The sequence below is a fragment of the Acromyrmex echinatior genome, chromosome 15, assembly GCF_024713525.1.
Source record: "Acromyrmex echinatior isolate Ae372 chromosome 15, ASM2471352v2, whole genome shotgun sequence".
Classification (NCBI taxonomy): Eukaryota; Metazoa; Arthropoda; class Insecta; order Hymenoptera; family Formicidae; genus Acromyrmex; species Acromyrmex echinatior.
The window spans coordinates 6,110,765-6,135,854 of record NC_141866.1 but is presented as its reverse complement, the minus strand read 5'-3'; the positions used below and the strand labels follow the sequence as shown (position 1 = coordinate 6,135,854).

The following is a 25,090-nucleotide window of genomic DNA, read 5'->3' as shown; positions in this document are numbered from 1 at the left end:
GGAAGCACGAATTTATCTTTGCATATTTTTAGATATTGTCATAAGAATTATATACATAGATTTACGAAATTTTCAAAGATTTCAAAATTTTTCAGATTTCTCAATTATATAATTTTAATAATAATAATTAACTTTAGTGACTAATTTTTTATTTAATATGAAATTACATTTCTCGAAAGATATTTTGAAAGAGAACGACTATTTTAGTTATAAAAGTAGATATTTTTTAGTAATTAAATCCCGAGTGCCTTGTCGAAACTTTTGACGAAGAATATATGATAACGTCTTATTAATTGATTAGATTTAAAAAGTTTAGTTTAAAAGAAAAATTTTAACACTTTGTATCTGAAAGTCAATTACACCGACATTTTAATTAAGCAAAAGTTGATTTTAGCATATAATAAAAAACTCGACGATTAAAAGTTAGCTCCGCTATATTTATTTATAACTTTATATTATTTAATATTCTAACACTATTTAGTCTTATTATGTAAATATCAAACAGTTTACAAGAGACAGGGAAGTAAAATAGTGTTGATATCATAAGAAAATTATAATGAGATAAACTTTTATCATCAGATAAAAGATTTGCATAATAAATTAATTACAACATATAACTCCAAAAAGAATATATTTAAATCTGTAAACAAACAGAGAAAAAGACACAGAAGAAAGATTTAAAATTTTTTTCAGACTACGTCGTATTTGATTTCTCATGCAAATCAGACAAAGTAAATAATTTATTTTGCTTTAACTCTCCCATATTCTTCCTTATTCCACATAATACATTTTAAATGAGACTTATTTTTAAAAAGAAAAGTAATAAAAACGTGAATAAATAATCGCGAAAGAAAATAATAATTGATAAGTATCAATATAAAAGGTAAATAAATTAAATAAATAATTAATAAATAAATAGTTAAATATAAATAAATATATATGTTATAAAATTAATAATAAATAGAATATAGATAGAATTGCAAATTGTTCACATTAATTGTGATTTCATTATTAATATAGAAATAATTTTATCTAAATTAAAGTGAAATTAAATTAACAATAAAAAGAGAAAAATATTATAAATAGGAAAACATTTTAATACTCCATTTATTTTCATTGGATAATTTAAAAAATTATCTAGTGTTTAGTCAATTTACGAAAGAGATTGCTGTTTTGTTCATCTTTCGAAACTTAACACGCGTCAGTCAAGGTTTTTGCTATTATTCTTTGGCAAATTATGCGTCGAGAGTAAAAAATACGGCGATACATATTTATCACGTCCGTCATGGATGCCGACAGCATATTTTCGACTCCCGCGGCGATTATCCGCAATCTACTGGCACGAATCCCGGATGACGATGTGCTAGCCGTGATTCGATCGACTACTTATATAAATTCTGTTTCGAGGACGTATGCGGATTTATGGATTTATTAATATTTACCCGCGCGGGAAAGAACCCGTTTTTCTCCGTCATCTGTGCCGATAATGTTATTTCGATCGCGGCTTCTGCTGTGTAACGCGACAGGGAAATACGATCGCCTCCGTAATAGAACACGTCTGTTTTCAGATCTTTAGAAACGCGAGAATGAAGTTATTTGTATATAAGCATAGCGTGTAGAATTGAAAACTGAATTAATACCCGGTATAAAATAGTTTTAACCAAAATATCGATATATCAAAATTTGTTCGCTAGAATATGTAAGAAAAATATATATAAGTGTAACTTGGTTATATAAGTATAATTTGGACGGTAATAGACATATATATTGTTTCTAAATAGTAACATTAAATATTTATCTTCTTTTCTAACTTTTTATTTTTATACAGTTCGAAATAAATAGTCTCATAAGTCTCATAAATCAAAATAGATAGGTATTTCATATAATACTTTTATCGACACTATTCTGCCATTCTTCGTACTCAATATTAAACATAAAAGTATTTACATTAAAAAGCTTAATCAAAACTGATACTTGATCGCGCGACATGTTTCTTGTAATTACCGTTTAATTATGATAAATTGATTCTACGCTCTTGAAGTTGAGTTGTGCTGAATCGTGAAGTAGGCTCGCAATAAATTCATCGGGACAAACTCCATGTTGCAAAAAATGTGCGGATTCGTATACATTTGAAAAGAATTTGCTGTCTAGATACATAGCTTCGCGAGTGGCTTTGACCTGAAACATTACGTGCACATGCAAACTCACGCTGGTTGTGCACATAATTATGCGTCAATAGCCGAGTTCTCTCGCGCTCATTCACCTGTTCTCAGATTGTTTTCCTGTTCCCCAAGAACCTTTCGCGGCTTGCTCGTTGCAATTCGTTGTTACATTTACCTGTCGTTCACTTTCTTGGCCTCCTTTCATGTGAAAACTTATCTTTATTTATTAATTGATTTTTCTCCTTAGTACTCGATTTTTTTTTCTTCAATTAATATGCATCATGCATATATTCGATTTACGAGACTTATTGAATTAATAAATTGCATATACATAAAAAAAAGACTAATTAATAATTTTTAATCAAAAATGTATATGACAAAAAATATAAACTCTGATTTCTGCAGAATCACAATCAATTTGATGTTGGAAAATATAGTTTCTGACAAGAAGATATGTTTCCATTGAACATGCAGTATTACTGCAATGGCAATCACGTGATTAGTATTTGCTAATATATTACGTCATTAGTTAGAGACGTTAAATTGTAACGGGACATAAGAGATGTCGAACACATTATCTGCTCATCAGATAAATACATATGAAACCACAATCGTAACAAAGCGCGAAGCAAATGAAGTTACATTCACTACTGTACATGATGAAGTTGTTTAACTAAACGATTTAGCAGCAGCGCGTAATTTATTTCTCGACATGACGATTAAATGCAAAAAGATACAGATAAAATTTCAATATCGAATTAACAAGTTATAATTTTTATTTATAAAAGGATAAATGCAAAAAGTAATAATGAAAACATTCTTAAGATTAGGCGGTTAAAATAATTAAAAAATTACGTTTTCAATATTTATCACAATTAGAATATTTAATTTAGTTTTCAAATAAAAATAAAATCGAAATATAAAATATACATATAATAAATAAATAATTATAAATATCCGTGCAAACGCAGATATATCACGATAAAGAATGTAAAAATTTGAAATTCGAATGAAAGAAAATTAGTCCAATATTGAATGCACTTGTCAGTAAAAGTAAACTTTATCGATATAAAGTCGTTCTTCATTGCCCTCGATATCGGCTTAATTAAGACGCGCATCAATTTACACGTTGTCGCAAAAAACACGACGATTGTATAATTCCAGTCAATGCATGTAAACGAAACACATTCATGCATGAATGCAGCAAAGATTTACGCATAGAATCGCATTCTACGTTGTTTAGACACAGTCATTTTGAAAAAAAGGTCATGTCTGCTTTCATTTATTTATAAATATCGTTATCGGAATCTCAGGAAGAATATACCGTTATAATATATACAAATAATGAGCGAGAGATAATGAGATATCAAGTATTGCGAGATCTCAAGTATCTGAAGATGGAAATTATGAATGTCACGTTTCTAATGTTATTTTTTTATATCCATAATTACAATTTATTAGTTGCAAGTACGGAGCAAGTTTGCGGTTTATTTCAGAAAGTAAGTCAATTACATGAATTCTCAGAAAATATCAGAAAGTCTGTGTTCTTCTATCTCCAGAGAAAAAAATATTGTTTCTCGATACCTCGTAAGATATCGTTATTTTTAATATTGACGTTAAATATCGTGAGCTTAAGGATGCTACCTATCGTTAACGATGCGTGAACCAACTGGCTTTATGGCACGAGTCACAATTGAGCGTCTTCTCTTTATTGTCCCGGAACGCACTCGATTGAATCGTGACTATTGCGAGATAAATTCAAGTACAGTTAGTTCCTAGATACTTTGATTTATCGAATCATCGTTATGCTAGCGAGGAACTATGTTAAAAAAATTACAGTGAATTGATGCGATCAAAACGGTGTCTCGTTTGAAGTTGTTGAATCTAGATTCTCGTTTGTTTTTTTTTAAATCGAATTTTTCAAACTTCTTATGATGGTCAATTTTGTAATCAATATATTAACATAGTATTTCGTTAATTTCGTTAGTAATTATTAATTTTTTATCGATTTCATGAAATGAAAGTTGTAAATTTGTTCAAACCTAAATTTTTATATTACAGTTACTTTTTTTAACATAGTAGCAAAATTACTGTATTTTTTTATTAATAAATAACAGTAGAAAGGAATTGTCATCAATTTAAAAAAGTTTTTATTTGGTAGATTTGCAATGGAGTTTACTAATTTTAGTGTATAATTAAATATAACTTCTTCTTCATATTTTCTGTAAATTATACACGTTTTAAGCTTTTTATTAATTTCTAAATTTAAAAATTATTTGAAAAATAATATTTTAAAAGATATTTTCGAAGAAAGATGTTCGGAGATTAAAAATAACAAAAAATATAATAGATAATATACGTATGTAGTTTTTCTTTTAACAAGAGAGGAACTAGAAATAGAAACGTGCTTTTCAATTACAATTTATTCTAAAAGATAATCTTTTATGTTTATATTGAGAATTTTTAACTCTAACTTTAAATATTTCTTAATTTTTCAAAAATTAACAATAAATATAACAATGTTGCAATCATCTTCAAAATTTTTATATTTATTGTTAATTTTTAAAAATTAAGGAGTGTCTGAAGCTATAAAGTTTGCAATTTTAATATAGGCATAAAGAACTATCTTTTGTAATAGATCGAATCTTAAAGCTTTCACTTCTGGTTCTGTCCTTGCAAATTATTTGATAATTTACTAGGATAGAAAAGCTTACAATTTATAATCTTGTTACTTAAACGCGAACCGTTTCAGAATGCCTGGATTTAAGTTCTACACAATACTAAGCGAGTTTCTAGTTCCCACGTAATAGTTTCAGAGACATTTGAATTCGCGTAATGCGGAAAAAAGCGATGCATGTTATTTGCATTCTTCATGTCAAATCACTAAGGTTTCGAGCTAGTTTTACGTAAATCCTATAAAATTATGAAGACTGTAATGCAGTCGTTCGTAGATTCTTATAAATAACCTATCATTACCCAAGGTAGATCGTAATACAATCGCAACTAGACATAAGAATGTTTTCTGGATCGCAGTGTTCTGAGTTCAAGAAGACAGTGTTCAAGAAGACGAGGATGCTTAATTCGTGATGCCCTTCGCGCACCGAATACCATTTGGCTATTCTTGGTGTCGTTATCTGCAGTAGCTTTTCGCCACTCGTAATTAATTAGACGGTCGTATAGAGTGGCGAACACACTGTCGTGCTTTAGCGTTAGTGCTTTAGCGTGCGGCGGTGCATTTGCAACGTGTATTTTGCCATGACAAGCCGAGCATATAGTTCAACAACTTTGTAAGCGACATGCTTACTAATTTAATGTCGTCAGCTCGTACTTTAATCTTTGACCCGAGACAAATTCAGGCCAGCCACAAAAGAGACGTCCTATTTTTACGTATTTAGATTTCTTTTTTAAAAATTTGTTCTATAAACAAGATATTTTTTATATATAAGTTTATTAGTTTATTTCATTCGAAAACCTTGAGTACTTCACTTATTTTTGATGATGAATGAAAAATGTTTTAAATGAAAGTGGGACAATTTCGAGAGAGACGTATTTCAATCACGTTTCTTTCTAGGTAAAGGCGCCAAAAAGATGTAAATTTTTTAATGGAACTGATTTTAATGGAAATATGATTTTTTTTTAAATAATATGATTCCTCTAATTATTCTGTATACTTATAACTTATAAAATATATTCTGCATATTTAATACTTGTATAAAAAATTAATAGTTTACGAGATATCGAATATTTTATATCAATATGTGCTAAAATAAAGTATAAAATATCTCATATTAGGTTTTTTATATCTTTATATTAATACTTTTATATGCAGAATAAATAGAGCAATCATATTATGTAAAAAAATTATATAATTATATAATTTCTTTAAAAAAGAGGAGGAGACCTTTATATTTTTTTCACCTCCACCTAGAAAAAAAACGTATCTGCAATACGTTCCCTTGAAATCATTTCATTTTCATCTAAAACATTTTTTTCGTATCATCAAAAATAAGTAAAATATTTTCATTTAAGATTTTCATTTAAGGTTTTTATTTAAGAGTGGATCACCTTGTGTGTGTATAATAAGCGATATACATCAAATTATATAACGTGCACGTATGAATAAAACATCTATCAATATGACTTTCATGAAATAAATTTTCGAACGCGGTATAAAAATCAACCTTGTATCTCTTCGAAAATATTTTCGTGCCATTGCTACACTCTTTGAATATCCTTCAACAAAAATGCGTAAATATATTTTCCCATCAACGCGCGTCCTATATTCCGTCTTTTCCATTCCCTTTTATTCCCAGAACCATCCACATTTCTAAAGGCCGCATTTGATAACCGCTTCTACGCTCGCCTATATTCGCGTGTATTTCATATCATACGAATTGCGCGCAGATCTGCCAACACCTGCCGACGCGCCGCGTCGTTTCGCATTTGCCATCTCCTCTATGACGAACAAGTCGCGTCGCTCGGAGATGACTTCCTCGCGAGGATATCCTAGGACATCGACTCATCCCACGTTTCTTCAACGGTACGAACATCTGTCAGCTACCTCTCATATATCGCGTCATTCGACTAACTGTACAGCGCTATTCTGTGAGACGGGTTATAGAAACCTAATGATTTCGAAATCGCTTTTGGATATAAACATAAAGAGAGTTGGAAGATTTTGAAAGTTGCTTCATCTTAAATGATTACAAAGTTTTTTCATATAATTTTGTTTATAATTTTCGAGCTACAATCGAATTATTTTTTTTCTGTCAAGAGTTTAATCAATCTGGAAGTCATTTTTTGAAGATGCTTTTTATATATAAAATTATATATATAAAATCAATTTAAAAACATTGAAAATGTTTCATTTAATTATTTACTTCTTGATAAAAATTATCATATTGTTTAGATGTAGAATAAATAAATACTTCCTCACTCAAAGTCCGTGTCATTTAATTATCTCATGCAATTTCTCTCAATTTACATAGGCAAATTAATTTTATTAAATCAAGTAACGAACTAAAGAAAAATACTTGCGATATCATAGGGAATAATCGATTGAAATCGATTGACTTACATGCGTGAAATCGGTCACTCGGAACAAGATATTAAAGCATGAAACTTGTAATCAGAATGTTAATAATTGACTAGTTCTTGCAACAGCATCGTGTTAGGGTGTTCAGATTAAGTCGTGTGAAATCGGTCAGGATGTGAAAATGGATGAGTATTGTTCCCTTAATTAGAAAATACGTGTAAGAGTTTATAGATATATAGATATGAGTAATTTTACGTAATATATACAGAAAACTTATGGTTTAGAATGTATATAATAATGTGTGAGCGTTTATAGATACGAAGAATTTGACTTAGAATGTATATTATTTAGAATTTGGAATATGTATACTTATAATAATTACTTCTAAAACTAGTTTTCTCCAAGAGATTTTTTATTTGAAATTACTAAAAAAATAAGATTGCTATTTAACATAATAAATATCAAGTTTTATTTATTTATATAATCAATCAAGTATTAATTAAATTGTATTATTTAAAAAAAAATTTATAATAAAGAATGAACCATTAATTAAATTATTTATTAAAGACTATTTTTAGAATTTTATATTATCAAAGTTTAATAAAATGTAAGTATAATAAAAGTAAATATACAATATAATCTCGGAGAATATAGATATAACATTAAAGACAAAAACGAAGATAATCAAAGTATGAGAGAGGTTCTACGAATGAAGATGAAAATATATGTACGTATAGGAGGAAGAGTTGAAAGAGTCGTTAAGAATCATTAGCACTTGCTGTCTTCGTTTATTTCGAACACGCACGCCTGATTCGTTGTGTGTACAATGTGTGTATCGATAGAGAGAATCAATGATACGCAGATATAACGCATAAGCCAGATGAATGACAGTGAGTTTGAGTAAACGAAATGCTACCGGACGTTACAGACTTTACAGACCCTTGATTAACATATTTAACATCCAGCCATATTTATTTTATAAATTACTAATACGAGCTTGGAAACAACACGATTAAACCGGACGAGATAAGAACCGCGTGTTTCTTTAAGTACGTAAATTCGGTATTCTATTGCTCAGTGGGCACGTTACATTGATTTTTCCTATCGGTTGTATAAATTATATCCGCGCAGCGATGTGTAAATTATTCCGGATAATCCGCGTAATCGCGTGGTAAAGAGGCTCAGGATTAGAAAACATCTTCACGAAGAGAAGCCCCTCGAGAAAAAGCAAATTGATCGAGTCGATCATTCAATTGTCAGCAGAGATTTTCGAGTCCCGTTATTCTCTGCATTCTTGAGAAACATTAAAAAGTTTATTTAAATATTTTCAAATAGCAAAATTTTATTTTTCAGATCGATTAATGTAAAATTAAAAATTATTAATACAACGAGAAAAACAATTTAGATCTGAATTTATTTACATTCATCTTTATTTTTGTATTAAATAATATACTTATATATTTATACTTATATACTTATATAATTATACTTTTAAAAGTATGTAAATTTTAATATTTTTACATTTAATATAAAAGTATTAAAATTTACATACTTTTTATTATATAATTAATATCATGTATATATATTAGATGTTGGAATTAATTCGTAGCGTTTTACAAGTGATGGGAAGTACTTTCATTAATGTATTTTTTAATGCTCATGTGAAATAAATAACATTCTTTCATTAAAAAACGCTACGAATTAATTCCAACACCTAATAAATAAATGTATAATATATTATACATTTATTATATAATAAAAAGTACGTAAATTTTAATACGATTATGATAAAAATTACATAATTTCACAATGGAATATTTTTTATAATTAAATTTTTTATTTCTAAATCAATTATTTAATTTCATAAAGACAAATTAAAATTTTTTTTTCTATGATTTTAAATTATCGAATTATATCCACGCGTTATTATTCTATTCGCAGCCTACCTACCCGCATCCTTATTTGAGTTCTATCTATCCATATTTCTATCTGTAATCCTATCTAGTACACAGAACGCGCATATGACACGCGATTCACGGAGGGATCCTACGTACGGTTAATCCAGCAGGATTCTTTACAGGTGATCACTCGAGATCCGAGAAATGATGTGCGAATTAGAGTTTCATTTGCAATAAGTTGAGATTTTAATTTGTGAAGGATTGGAATTTAATATGACGGTATTATTTCGTTTCTGATTCCCTACGTACGACGTCACACATGAAAAAATATTGTACGCCTACTTTGCGTATCTTTCACTCGTTTTTTTATTATTTGATGTTGAGACACTACATTAAGTATCATTTATCAATATCATAGATATAGGTTACAATCCACTTAACTATAAATGCTTCGAAACATTCTTTAATTGGTCAATTAAAATTCTTTTTTTCATCAATCAAAAACTTCGAATTCATTGTAACGCCAAATGGACCGTCCTATATCTTACATAATTAATCTTTTGGATAAGATTTATTCATTGCCTTTGGCCTTGGAAAATTTAGAATATGAAAGTCAAAAAGGATGATAAATTTCTATCGTCATTAGTCTACTATTTCAGTCATTTATTTCAGTCATTTTTTTTCAGTCATGTTTTTACGTAATATATCTTTACGAATTTGTAAACTAATATAAATATCCCGTTATTCCATTATTACACGTTATTAGAATTAATTTTAATGTACAATGTTAGAAAAATATTTTATTTTTAAATCAAGTATTTTACAAGATTGTTCAATTTAAAGATAATTTAAAAAATTCCACAATAAGTATTTTTTAGATCTCACATTACTTAGCTTTGTAAGCCAAGCTATCTACAGAGATAGATAAGTTATAAAAAATTAAAATAAAATCGGCATTGTAAGAATTATAGACTTATAATAATTATTAATGCGCATGCATTTTATTAAATAAATTTAATAAATATTAAATAAGATATTCTCTATAATACATAATCAAATATATAATTTTTAAAGTTCTTTTCTTTTATGTTTATATTATATGTCATATAAATATATTTTTCAGAAAAGAATTGTTAATTTTTTGCATTGATTTACATAACATTTAATCCTGGAAAGATATAAAAATATAGACCTCAACGTAAAATATTTGAGAAGAGAAAGTAATAAATATGAATAAAAATGCAGTATTTACGTATTATATATATAACAAATTTTATAATATTTTCCTCTGCTTCATATTTCATTTTTTTCTATTTTTTTTATTTTATATTTAAATGCACACAGATGATGTAAATATGCTTTATAATATGATCTCCATTTCTTTATTATTCATAAAATACCACGAGAGAATTTAAATAAAGTTTATCTAATTTTTATATATTACAATATAATACATCAGCTTGTAATTTTATCTAATTTTTATATCATAAAACATCTCGATTGTAGTTTTATTTTATTTTTTATCTTCTTCTATTTTTTTAAATATTTATCTGAATAATAAATTCGGAAGTCTAATTATTATTATAAGGTAACTGATTAATTATGCTCAAATAATATTATTAATATATCAAAACATTATTAATTTTTAATTGCTTTTACATATAAAGTAAAATACACCAGAATATTGCGAATAAATATGTCATTATAACGAGCTCTAATTTTCTCTCTTCTGCAAGCTTTATGCGTACAGAGATACGAGTGTACGCGAAGTCTCACATGCATAATAATCGAAATCCAGAATTAAATGTTTTTTCGAATTTATTTTAGTTCAATTTAATGCAACAAATCCATAAGATAAGATATCATATAATTATTTATAATTTATATTATATTGTTATTATTGAATTCAAATATAATGTAGATGTATGTATATAAAATTAATAATTTCAATTTTTCTTATAAATTTGTTGCTCAATGTAAAATAAATTTTTTGTCACTCACCAACATCGATGCGCAACAGCGGAGTTATTAGCTACGATGACTACGTTGATTCTGTAACACACAAATATAAGATTCAAATTATAGCAGCATATCGTTCATAATATCTAAAAAATGGTTAACTATATGCGTTGAACATTCTTTGAATGTTCTTTTTTTAAGTAGATACTTAATAAAGTAAAATTAGACAATTTTTCATGAAAAGATTGTATTTCTTGAATACAAATTCTCTTAGGATTTTATATATAAAATTTTTTCTATAATTCTTGTTTAAAACATCCAAATTAATGAAATAAATAGTTAATAACTGGTGACAAATAATGTAAAAATAATAAAATATTCACCCCAAGGTTGCTCCGCCGGCGCCCGATGCCTCTCCTAGACCTCCTCCTCCTCTCAGATTGTCGGATCTCTTCTTCAGATTACACAACACTCGCGAATAATTACGATCGCGCGAGGACTAATAATCAATAAAAGTTTTTTTTCACATGACACTATACAACACTTCCGTTTATAAAACACATGATACAATATCCAGTTCTATCGGATAAATCGCACTTCAAGTCAAAATGTGTCAAACTTATCAGAAGTGCAACTACCGGAACGAGGATATAGATTAGAGAAAGAGGAATAAGTTAAAAAAAATTTCTTTAGTCCGATTAACCGGCACTCCCGAACGCGACGCGACAAACCGGCTGCGGTTCGTTTATTCAGTTAAATCGACGACACGTTAGTTAATTTGTCAGACTTCCAGGTTCTCGGTAGTAAGTCCATGTATCTGTAATCAAGAAAAGCAAATAATCAATGAAGAAAAACTCAAAGAAATTATCAACGAGTGTTGATCAAAGATACAAAAATACTAATAGAAAATTTGATTGACTGGTAGAAAATATCAGAAAAAGTCAAATGAAAAATGAAATAAAATAGTTAATTTTAATTATTTTAATAATTATTCTTTACTTAGTTGTAAAAATATTAATATATTTTCAGTGCACATAAATGTATAATAATAAATCCATTATGAAAGTAGCGATAATAAGAGATGCAATATGTATATATATATATATATATATATATATATATATATATATATATGAAAATATTTATTAATGAAAGATTAATATATCGCTGCTTTCTATTCTTATTTAAGTTATTATGACGACACAGGAGATACGTACTGCTATTTCGAGCATCGGAATGTGAATGATAACGCGGTTATCTAAGGTAAACAAAAAATAATACTGAGAGTGCTGTGACGTTGGTGCGTAAGACGCAGCGCGCCGTTACTTCGCGTCGCGCGATGTAGTAAACAATTCGAAAGTCGCATACCAACCGAACCGTTGACTTCAAAATTGTAAAACGTATTGACTGGAAAATTATAAAACGAAATATATCGAATATTGTATTCCTTGCATTTCAGATTAGATAGTTCCAATTAATAGATTGTTATCGAACATTATCGAAGCGTTTTTTTTCGTATCGTGAACTTATTAGCATTAACGTTTAATTCCGTAAAATAAGAATATTTTGAAAGTTTAATGGATTAGTCACTTAAATCTTAATGTGAATGTTACAATTTGATGTATTTTGATAATATATTTCAACTCCGTGCCTACGAATTGTTTAATTTTTTGTTTAAATTTTATAAAAGATTGATTTGAATTATATCATTTAAAGAGAGAAAATTATTAAATTTAAGTTGTAATCACTATTAGATTTCTGTAAGGAATGATAAAATATTGTATTTGTATTTTATTATTAATATATTTATATATGTGTAGCGATCATATCAGAATATCATTATTACAGCAAGCCTTATTCTATGAGATTTGATTCTTATATGCACAATGAATTTACATCATTCTCAGAGAACATACATGTTTAAAAGATATCGTAAAGATATTATAACGACGTCTTTTGAGACGTACATATCTAAAAAGATATCTAAAAAAAAACATAAAGATGTCTTCTAAGAGTGTATTTCATTTGACGTTCACACGCTCGCGAACATCATTTGTCCTCGTTTAACATTTGATAAACACAAAGATAAAATAATTCCATGCTACGAATATCAAGTGAAATACACCGTTGATAATACGTATTATATCTGAGTTATAATACATTACTTGTTCCAGGATTTAATAATTCGTTGTAATCTCTCCATCTCAAAACCACTCGAGACTTCAAGAATTTCGAGTAAGCAAAACAAATTTTCAATATATTACAACGTTATAATGTTACTGTAGATCGGTTTGATTGAATGGAGAGATCTAATATAGATTTATAAGATGATAAAATTACTGTAATTACTCACCTATCGCTCCACCGGCCACCCTCGCAGCGATCGTGACTTGTTTGGACTTGTCGTAACATGTGGCGATGTCACGGATGTCGCCAAGTCCCCCCTCCCTCCTCCCCACCGCCGGGCTCCCCTCGCGACTCGCGACCCTTGTCGCGTTCAAATGTTCACACGAAACTCGCGAAAATGATATTTGCATGCACGAACTAATTCATCTCTCTCGAAAATAATTTTTCTAAAATCGCAATCACGCAATACTTTATACGGCACTTCCAATATTAACGCCGACATTAATAACCGCGTACATCGCGTGGTTCTGCGAAATGTTCAACGTATTTTAATAAATAATTCACTGCCATTTACTTTTATACGATCCTATTCATATATTTATTCCGTTCTAATCTAGAAAGTTCGATACTGAATATATATTGCGTATCGACGAAAAAAAGCGCGATATGAGAATTCAAATAAAAAAAAAGTAGTCGCTGAAAGAAAGAATAATCTAGAAAGAACGATGCTGGACATATTGCGTATCGACAAAGAAAAGTGCGATGCGAGAATTAAAAAAAAAAGTAGTCGTTAAAAGAAAGAATTTGCACGAAAATTACGACACGATAAACTGAACTTTTCATTATGTAGCATACGGAAAAGCATAAACGACGGCAAGAGTTTAGAAATCGTAAAAAAATCTTGCATTCTCGGCTGTGATTGCAGTCATTGTCGATTCGCTTATCGTTTGGAATGTGGCCATTTTTCCTACGCCGCGTTTCTTGCCATTTCGATACGAGTGAATAAATTACACGGCGTATCTATTAATTCGGGTAAGAAGCCTCGATAAACTTACGTATTGTTAGGAGTGAGAGCCAATTAAGTTACTGCATGCGATATTATCTAATTTTGATGAAGAATCGTGTTTCGAAAGGTAATAATGCGACGAGCACACGGAGCGAAGTGCGACGCTGCCTGCCTGCTCGAGCCTCGAGGCGAGAATGATAGCGTAGCGGTCGCAGCAACCTTCACACTGTACATACGACGTCACAACGCCAACAGTCGCCCAACGGCTCGTCCGCGTCGTAAATACGAAACAAATACTATCAAGGCTTCACGTTATTCGGCTTGTTATCTCGCTTCGAAATTTTCATTATGTGAAATAAATTTATGCGGAATATTCGGTTCCTCTTGATTTCAAATTTCGGTGAGTAGACTAAAATAACTACATAGTTTTTGGTTTCCGATGAGAGACTTTTCTCGTTTTAAATGTAAGTATAAAATATTGTGTGTGAAATTTCTCTCTTAAGTTACATATACGTATAATTACATATGTTTAAGCTATACGCAATATTGCCAAGAGAGGAATATATGTATATACATATATATATTCCTCTTCTGGCAATATTGAACTTTAAAAACATAGTCGATTTTTTTTATTGTAAAAGTCTGGTAGATAAATTTGGTAGATAGTTTATAAAAAAATGTGAAATACAATTCAACTTTTGTGATAGTAAAAACTCGTTAAAACTTTCACAAGAGTGTAAGAATTTTTTTTAAATTTTTATATAATCCGAAACAATATAAAAATTTGCACTAAAATTCGAAGATTCATGTTGAAGAATGAAAATTTTATGAAAAATTATCGACGAAAGAATACGTTTAGAAGAGTGTTAAAGAGTGTTTATGATCTAAATTTCTTGACTATACAAATATTTTTTATGCGTTCAAATGATACAATTTTTCATTTTTAAAATAATATATTGTATAATAGAGAGAAAGTGTGTTTAATTATTAAACTTTTAAAATAATTTTTAGAAATATACAATCTATTTTTATTTTCTATTAGTAAAATACTAATTAATGTTTAAAAATAAAATATTTTAAAAGATACCTTTCCTATATAAAAAATATTCCTACAATCAAGAAATTTAGTTTCTAAAATAATGTGAAATTCTTTTGTTTACATTAGAACAAAATGTACTCATTGTGTAAAATTTTTAATTAATGTTTCTTTTTTAAAAATGAGACTTTCTTAATAAAAATTTTCTATACGAATTTGCACTCACTATTTATATTTAGGTATGTACATTACATTTCAAATTAATGGATGCGATTTATTACCACTACATATTCATCATCATTTCATCGAAAGTAGCAATTAATTTCACTCAATTGCAAATTTTCAATAGAAAGGGATAAATTATTTATGCGTAGCAATTAAACTTAATTAAATTTCAAATTAGAAAAATCAATATTACGAGGAAATATTTTTATATTTAAGTCTATATTTAAGTCTATTATATATATATCAAGTGAATGCACATTTAATTAATAGATGCCACGAACTGAAATGTACATTGCATAAACATCGCATCTTATATATTCTGAGACTGATATTAACTATTTAATAGAACTTTTACCGAAGAATTCAGCCAAACCAGTTTTAATATGATTTGATAAAGAGATTTTAAGAATTAATTTGATGTTTGTTATTCGCAATCGTGATTTTATTGAGGAATTCAAATAAAGTTTGTTTCGAGACATAAACTAAATTTCCTCGCGATTTAATATAAAATTGAAAAAAAAACCGTATATATACATATGTATAATAATATTTTTAAATCTAACATTTTTCCAAAAATTATTTGAAAGAAACAATTGCTAAATTAGTTTTATTTTGAAAAACTTGATTTAAAGTCCAATAAATTTTTGAAGTGTTCAAATTGAAATTAAAATTAACTGTAAACTATTATTTTTTATTACGACATTTTACATATTATAATTTTGAATGTAACAGTTTTGTTTTGCAAATTGACGTAGCAATTTTTCAGCTACTTTTAACACCGTATTTTAAAAGATAATTATGCGGAAATTATTCATGTTTATAAATATAGAAAAACATCTTTATTGTCTGTAAAAGTACATTTATTACGTGCTTATTAAAAAAAAATTGCGAAGATTATTTTTTAAACGGCAAACGTAATCTGCTAATAATTTATTCGGTTACGTGTGGTACGTTTCATACGAGTGATAATGTAGCATACTTCGAAACGAAGCAGCAAAATTGCTAACAGTGCCCACGGCGTCGATAAAGTGACGTTCTAAGCTTCGCAAAAGTCATTAGTTTCTTTATTCAATTAACTTCTTCGTTGGCGAAATTATTAACGTCGAAAATTTGCATTTTACTAGACAAACGTGCTTACGCGTTCATCCTCCGCGAATATAAGCGCAAAGGAGTAGTCAATGGAATTTTCATCCTACAATCTCTATTTATATCCAATTGTATTACTAACTATAGTTGAATGTATCTGATAAAAAAAGATGGAGATTTTGAGGATTATATGGCTGAATATGATTTTTGGACGGATTTAATTTATTCCTATAATGTTTTCCATTATTATTAAAATTAAAAATATACAAGTTAATGAATTTTTTCTAATCGAGTTTTTAACTAAGCAACTTTCATTTCTGCTTGAGAATATTTCATATGAGTCATATTGCATTTTAATATAGTATCACACACGCATTTTTGTATAAAATATTATTTGATCTTTATTATTCTCTCTCTCTCTCTCTCTCTCTCTCTCTCTCTCTCTCTCTTTCTCTCTCTTTCTCTCTCTCGTGGTAGTTTTATTTTTTGTTATTTATTGCATTATTCTGTATTACATTCTACGTTATTTTACTTCAAAATTGTGAAAGTAAAAAAAAATTATATGATTCTGTGCCTTTTTAAAGTAGAAGGAGGAGAATGTAATGTAAATTGAGCATAAAATATCCGTCCTTCCATGATCAGACCGCAGAATGACGTTCCAATTTCAAGAGAGAGATATTCAAATTCTCATATTCTCTTATAACGTGAATTTATACGAACATCACTCATTTTATATTAATTATTAGAATTAATAATTTCTTGTTTAGGCAATAATCTAAATAAAAATAATTTAAAAAATAATTAAAAATTAAAATAATTAAAAGAATAATTAAAAAAATATTTCTTAAAAATAACTTCTTTAGATATTATCTTTTTACACATACTTCTTATACAATATTATTTTTGTTACATCATATTATGCAAATAACATTAAAATGTAAAGTTAAAATAATTATCTCAACAAAATTACTAGAATACATCTATTATTTTCTAATGTGATATTGAAAAGCAGAGTACGTAAGAGTTTTTTTAGAATCCTGGTACGCATTGTTTGTTCTACTTTCACGAGTGTGTCAACAAACGAGATAAAGTTTCCGAGATAATACGGAAACTCGCGCGTTTGGGTTTAACGTGATCATTATTTCTTTACAATTTTTATGCTGGGAATGTCACAGTGCTTCAAATGCCACGTATATCGGAAAGAAACAGGCGGAGTGTAGCGGCCGCTGATGATCTATCACGAAATTTTATATCGAACTCACGCTGTCGTCGGTAACGCTGGTTAAAGGGATCGTTAATTAACGTACTTCTTTAATGGTCGATCGATATTACTTTATAATTGGAGTTAATTTTCCCGCTTGTGGACTGTTGCTGCCAGCTATGGCGCAACTTCCGAAGGTAAAATATTAAGTAGGGACGTGATTGAGGTGAGATTGCATGCTGGGAATACTTTTATAGTTCCCCCTGTATGATGTTCTTTTTACATTGTCGATTAATGCACCTTGTGTTTCAAGGTAATCCCGTTTTGGGATTATTATAGTCGATTGAAATTTATTCGTGTAATGCACGCGTAAAAAAATTACTACTAATTGATGCTTCTCTGCCGTGTAGTTTTACAATATTATTATTATACATATTATACATTTTCATTACGCATTAGAAAAGAAATAAGAAATAATTATCTTGTGAAACTACTTCTCTTTCTTTTCTTACTTATATTTTCTCTTTTATATTATTCTGCGTGTTATATTTGAATCTATAAACAAGAATTTGATTAAACAATATTAAATAAAATAGTATCTTGAATGATCAAAATTCTTCAAATTTTTAATACATAAAAATGATCGTGATATGTACTTTATAACAAATAGACATGTAATAATAATTTTGAGACATTATATTACCATATATTCTTTATATTATAATATGTTTTAGTTTTGAATAATAATTTCGTTAAACGTGATGTCATACGTAACGAATATGAAAGATAATAACTAATAACCATTGCATTGCGGCGGTTTTTGTGAATTCCGAACATCACATTCACTTTCGTTCGAATTTTACGGTATTGAGAGAATCGGCGAGATTAATTTTCATGGTTGCTCGATGCGCTCGCGGATAGAACGAAGAATGAAAACCCCCGGTAAAACTAGTTGCTCAACAAAAACTAGACGCTATTCAAAGGCTGTTTGTAGCACTCAGCGAGACCGACGAGAGAGTAAGAGGATGGACGAGTTACTCGCTCGCCTGCATTTCAGACTTCAGGAGTAGAATAGGAGTAAAATAAAGCAGATGCGTGCGTTGGGCGCGACTCGAAAGGTTCATTCCGACAAGAAAAGAATGAATATCAAGACAACCAGGATAAAATGATTTTGCGAGAGTAGACTGCACAGTAGTCAGCCTTAAAATCTTTTTTTGAAGTTCGTCGTCTGTATTTGCGTGCGAATCCCTGAAAATTAATATTATAGTTTTTTAAAGGTATATAATATGTTCGTAAAAAAGATTTGACGCTTTTAGTTTTTCTAAGAAAAGAAATATGCAAGACATGAATGACCCAATCGTGTAATGTTCTAAGGGTTTATACAGTCATTAAAGAATTATGCATTTAGGAAGACTGCTGATTTTGAAGAAAATGATATTAATGTTCTTAAGGAGGATTTATGAAGTAAAACTTTTTATGTGTCTGACTAATTTTCATCAGGTAACATCTGATCAGTTAGTACTGCAAGTATATTTTTTTTAGATTATAATATTTTATTAAATTATTTTATTCATTAAAAAGTCGGTTCTATAAAGAGATAAGAAAATAAAACTGTTCAGGTGTATATCAGAAATTTTTATTTTTATTTAGAAAATAAAAATTGTGTTAAAAATCTTTGGATCAATTCTTATTTTAAATGCGATATTGTTTTATGCATGCTCATATTAAAATTGAATATTCAAGGGATGTTCCAATAATATATTTTTCTGCGTGTATTTATGAGAAATATATAAAATTGGATGAGTAATTTTTTTACTACACATATTTGGCATGAAAAGCAAAATGCATATGCAAGTTTGTGGCATTATATAAAAATACAAATAACGCGAAGATTTATAAAAATAACTTTATAGGAATAATTCACATTCTTTTCATGATCCGTCATTTCTACCGGCACTTTCACGATAATATCTGCCCGAAATAACACTCTGTTTCGAGGACGACATAATCAGAACGCAAGGAGATCAATTTATAAATTAAATTGTAATATTATAATAACTCTGTAATATATGTAGAGTATATCGACAAATAGAGTAGCATTACGAAATGTCATATTAATTAATCGTAAATTAAACAGGGCACGTATTGTTTGGAATAGATTCCGCTCAGAATTATTCCATGTTTTCCTTAGGAAACATAATAACAAAAAATCTAAAGAATAATTGAATAATTCCGATCGGAATCCATTAATTCGAATAATCATATAAATACGTATTCAGAGCACGGTTTTAAAGTGATCTTCGCTTGATGCTGCGCGAGGGAATATCAGTCATCTTCGCAGCGATATTTGAATATACACGAGTTATTTAACCGGTTCGATAATACAGTAATATAACATAAAACAACGAGTCCAGATCCAGCTTGCGAGAAAACGCGTAGTTCAACCTATGTCTTGTCACGCTGCTTTTTAACTTTTGCGTCCACTCAACATATCATCCTATCATCTTCGTACTCGCTATCGCCACACGCAATCTTGTTGATATGTTGAATATCTTAATTATATCTCTACGGAATGCCAAAGACTCGCTATTTCTTTTTCTGATAGAATCATTTACCAACCATAAAATTAATATTTTTATTTATATATTCCTCTTTCTAAATTGATTCTTCTTTTCTTAAAAAATCTGAAGAATCTTAAGAAAATCTATTTGGACGTTAATTTTGAATGTCATGTTAAATATAATATATATAAATTAAAATATTGCAAAAGTATATGTTAAATTTAATTTCAAGTAGTAAACGCATCACGAGAATCTTATAATCGAGAATCTTTTGCAATGCGGTCTGCGTGGTCTAGCGGTAATTTAATTATCTCTTTGAGGGTGTTTTCTCCCACATTGATAAAATGGTTACGATCGATACCTCGGCAAATCGTTATTGGTATCGTTACGGTCAGTTCACCTGCCTTTAGTGCCTACTGATAGTATCGACACAGTTTCGTTCCTGCAGCGAAGAAAGACTGGGGCTTCGATTAACGATTGCACGAGTGCACCGTAGCGTGGAGCGATCCGTTTCCTCGAGCCAACCCTGGCCTTCTTCCTCTTTGGCGGACTAATCATAAATCTCGTATTTTCTTTTTGCCTCGATGCGTGTGTACTCACTTGTCGCATATTGCGCGATTGCGTGGCTGCGATAAGGAGGGGGCGTGCGACGTTTCGAGAGAGGCAATAAATATCATAGAGAGAGAGAGACGAAGATAGAGAGAGGAATCAGTTTATTCCGAGGCAAATATCAGTTATATGTAATAAGATGAAACGTGTTATAATAATAAAACAGTTACGCAGCAGAAAAGATTCTTAAAAAATTTAGTTGATATTTAAAGAGCCATTGTCACAAAATAATAAAGATAGATAAGCGAATTGCTTATAACAAATATGCAAAGAATTAAAATATATCATTTTATATGTATTAATTAAAATCTTTAAATGCCATAATAGTAATAGTAGTATAATAATATATAAAATTTTATGTATATTGTATACTTAAATTTGCTGAAGAAAAATTATATATATATAATCATGTATCAATAATTTTATCGTAAGAATACACATTAAAACAAAATGAAGTTTAATCAAACGTTCAAGCTTGCTGCATCAGGAATATTTAAAAAGAACACGGAAAGAACGATTTTGCTGAACCATCTAAAAATTTAGCTAGATATAGGATAGCAATCATATAACTTTTTCCCTAAGGGGGAAACGAGAAAAGTGAACATTTTTATCATTGAAAGTAATAGAGAAAATTTTGTTCCTTTTTACGTTTCTACACCCTAGGGAAAAAGTTATATAATCGCTATCTGGATCTGAAAATTATTTTATTGGGCTATGAAAACAATCATACCATTAGGGTACTTAAGCAAGTTCCTATAGAATATCAAAATTTTTGCAGCGTAACTTATATAGCTACAAATCTGCAAATTATTTTCAGATCTGTATCTATATGATTTTTAAATAATTAGCAAAATTGTTCCTTTTGTATACCTTTTAAAAAATTATAAATGTTTCCTTTGTTAATACGCTGCGAGTGAATGAATTACTTTACCAAACTCATAAAAAATATGTGGAGATCCCTTAGGAAATAAAACCACCAGGAAAGTGCTTTTGTTACGTCATCGCAGGTAAAACTATGTCAGAGCTGTCAGTACGCAAAGGGTTAAAAATCGCTAAGGGTGGGCAATGAACCTTGGAGCTACCACCCCGTATGCGTGTTTTTTCCTATCTTGGCGATTAGCGAGCGGGAGGATTGTTCTCCTATCTAGCCATCCGTTTGTTTCTTCTTCCTTTTCCACACACGCGCTCGCAGGACTCGTTTGTGGCGTGCTCCCCTCAGCTCACCTGTGACGTTCGCGAGCACGGGGAAGCACGCATGGTTGAGTCGTCTAAGTACATTCATGGTGGAAGTCTAGTTCCTCTCGGTCGACCCACCTACCTACCACGTAAACTCTTCACCGTGACGCACCACACATCAGTTCCTTCGTTTCTTCCTCCTCCTCCTCCTCTTCCTCCTCTTTTTCTTCTCCCTTCCTCTTCCACAACGTATTTTCTCACGGGCACCGTTGTGTGTCCACTGTCTCGTGTCCTCGGTCAATGAAATCCCTCAAAGTGGACCCACCATTCCTCATTACTGTAAGCTATATCACCATCTCGTTTCCCATAGCGACGACGTACTTATGTGACCGCTATATTTCCCGCGTTTTGCGTGTTTCCTTTAGCGACTGTGTTACCGTTAGAAAAGCAGAGATGTAATTCGTAGATTTAATAGAACGTTATCCTAATGTGCACGCATGAGTCTCACGTTTATAACTGATGGAAAATGGCATTAGCACATTCTATTTGAAGATCTGAAAAAATTTTTGTTTTTTTGAAGCTCTATATATGATATACTTTATTCGATAAAAACAAGACAGTATAAACAAAATAGTTATTCAAAATATTTTTAAACAATTCATCTCTTAAGACTTAATACTCTTTAACGAAGCTGATGCTAAAATCTGTAACACAGTTATTGACGTTAGGTCTTCGAAACTCATTTAATTTATGTTAAATCAAGGCCAATAAAACGAGCAGAAATACATGTTTTAATATAAATAAACGGTATATTTGATAAAATTTTATAGTGCAGAACGTGTCAATCTAACTAGGTCCTCATCAACCGCCAATATCAATTCAAATAAAAAATAAAGTTTTAATAACCGCAATATAAATATTATATAGGGAATCGCATAAATGATACTAAAGATCATCGTTTTTAAATTAATAAATTAAACGATATAGTAACTGATACAGTTAATGATGTTGACCTAGTCGGGTTGAAACGTTCTACATTAAATATACACTTAACATACCCATTTCCGTTTATTTGCTTGGTTCCTTTTTTGTTATTTACAATGCAAGACACTTTAATTTTATTTAATTTATGTTAATTATAAGAGGCAATTAATTAATTTCAAGAAATCAAAATGATATAAAAATGAATAAATACTAAGTATATTTTAATAAGAATAATTCAAATATGCAGATGTAATATAAATAAAATTAAATTGTTTGACATTCTTGACAAAGAGATTTATAATTAAATGGGTCCAATAGACCCAGTTTTAACTTCGGAGGGTTAAATAGAGTTTTTAAAAATATAATTTTGATCTTCAAATTACGCGTATTGTCGCGAACGATATAAGAGCCATCAGGTCTCATCGAATGCAACTCCTCTGCCCACTTGGGAAATTTGTCGGGCGTTACGGACGCCCACACGACAGTAACGACGAGAGTAAAGCCTAACTACAATAAAGCATCCTATCGATCCTCCAACGCAGCGAACGAAGCGAGATACGAGACACGTAAAATCTGTCTCCGTGAAGCATAATGCGACATATTTTCGCGTCGTATAACGACAACACTTTCTTTTCCCGACGTCGGATTATTATCTTCGCCAGCGGACATTCGAACGGCTGGTGAGTATGATCGCCTACATGAGTTGTGCGACACAAGATTCGTAAACGGAGACTGTCTATGTGACCATTGATGTGTGCAATGTGCACGAGGCGTAGAGAATATAGTTGATGGTACGCTGGCCATTTATGCTGCATAGCTAGGTATCTTTTTAAGTTGCATGGCAACATTGTAAGAATTCCACGATCAATCTTTAAATAATTAATGTTAAGCTTCGTCTCTCGACGGTCCTCGTTAATCGTGTGAATCTTACACGACATTAATGAGATTAAAGAAATTCCTGAATTCCAGGTGCTGCGTATCTTATACGATCTTCATTATCGTTTCTTTAATCCTGTGTAACTTCAAGTTTCCGAGCAAATTAACATTGTTCCTTCGACCACTGGCTCAATGAAGATTTTTTCGTACGATAAATTTTGTTTGATTCTTGATAAACTTGTTTGTTCTTAAAGAACAGAAATTATAGAAATTAGTTAATTAATTGCAAAATGTTATTTTAGACTGACTCGAAATTGTACATGTACAGCTAAGAAAATAAGAAAAAATGCAAATATAAATAACGTTAAGATAAAACAGATACCTTGGTGCTTCATTGTAAAGGACAAGAAGTATATCTGAAGATTGTGCTAAATTTATGGATGAAGATTACTCTATATATTCTACAAGTATAAGCAACTTGCTTGTTATAACTTATCATAAGTATGATAATGAGACTACCGTTCCTCCTTTTTTGATAAAATAATGACTTTAACTTTCTAAAGACGTTCAATGAGCAAGAAGAAAATTTCGAGTAGAAAGTAAAGTTCATTACTGAGCACTGACTTAAAAATACAAACTATTTTTAATCAGGATGTATATATTACGTATTTTTTAACAAAATTAAAAAATTATGAAAAATTACAGATTTTTTAATACTGTATCTGATATCTGAAAATAATACAAAAAGTTTGGTAGCGATTTAGAACCTGAATCAAAAATTATTTTAATAAGAAGATACGTTTTTTTAAAAAAATAATTAAGGTAAAATAAGGAAATTTTCATTTAAATTATAAAACTGTGTTGTTAAATATAAATATTGATCTTATTTTATATATATAATTTATATATAAAACATTCATTTTTATACGGAAAGTATGAATTTCCAATTCCAGTTACTTTTTCACAGACTATATATATCTAAAACATCTTTAATATATAAATAATCTAAGATTTTCTTTCGAAGATTTTAATCGGAATTTTTCGATAAACTAAAAAATACTAAATATTAACAAATCATGTTTGAATAGTAACTGAATATTTACTAAATATTAAGTATATTTATTTGATACAAAAACCATTAATTTGGTT

General features: G+C 29.5%; 1 protein-coding gene and 1 long non-coding RNA gene across 4 annotated transcripts in view; one reads left to right on the top strand and one right to left on the bottom strand.

Annotated features, from left to right (window-relative positions):
- LOC105148918 (uncharacterized) overlaps positions 1 to 25,090 on the top strand; it is a 74,615-nt gene that overhangs the window by 13,812 nt on the left and 35,713 nt on the right. The window contains exon 1 of one of the 3 annotated variants that reach the window (XM_087414125.1): positions 14,416 to 14,587. The exons of the other annotated variants lie outside the window; for them this stretch is intronic. Coding sequence (XP_087270251.1) covers positions 14,551 to 14,587 — 37 coding nt within the window. The 5' untranslated portion in view covers positions 14,416 to 14,550. Of the gene's footprint in view, positions 1 to 14,415; positions 14,588 to 25,090 lie in introns of those variants that run through there. 3 annotated transcript variants of the gene reach the window in all.
- Positions 10,367 to 14,363, bottom strand: LOC147907232 (uncharacterized). Its single transcript, XR_015547629.1, has 3 exons — positions 13,408 to 14,363; positions 11,438 to 11,871; positions 10,367 to 11,147 (listed from the first exon to the last, which is right to left on the bottom strand). It is a non-coding gene; the product is annotated as an uncharacterized LOC147907232 (long non-coding RNA).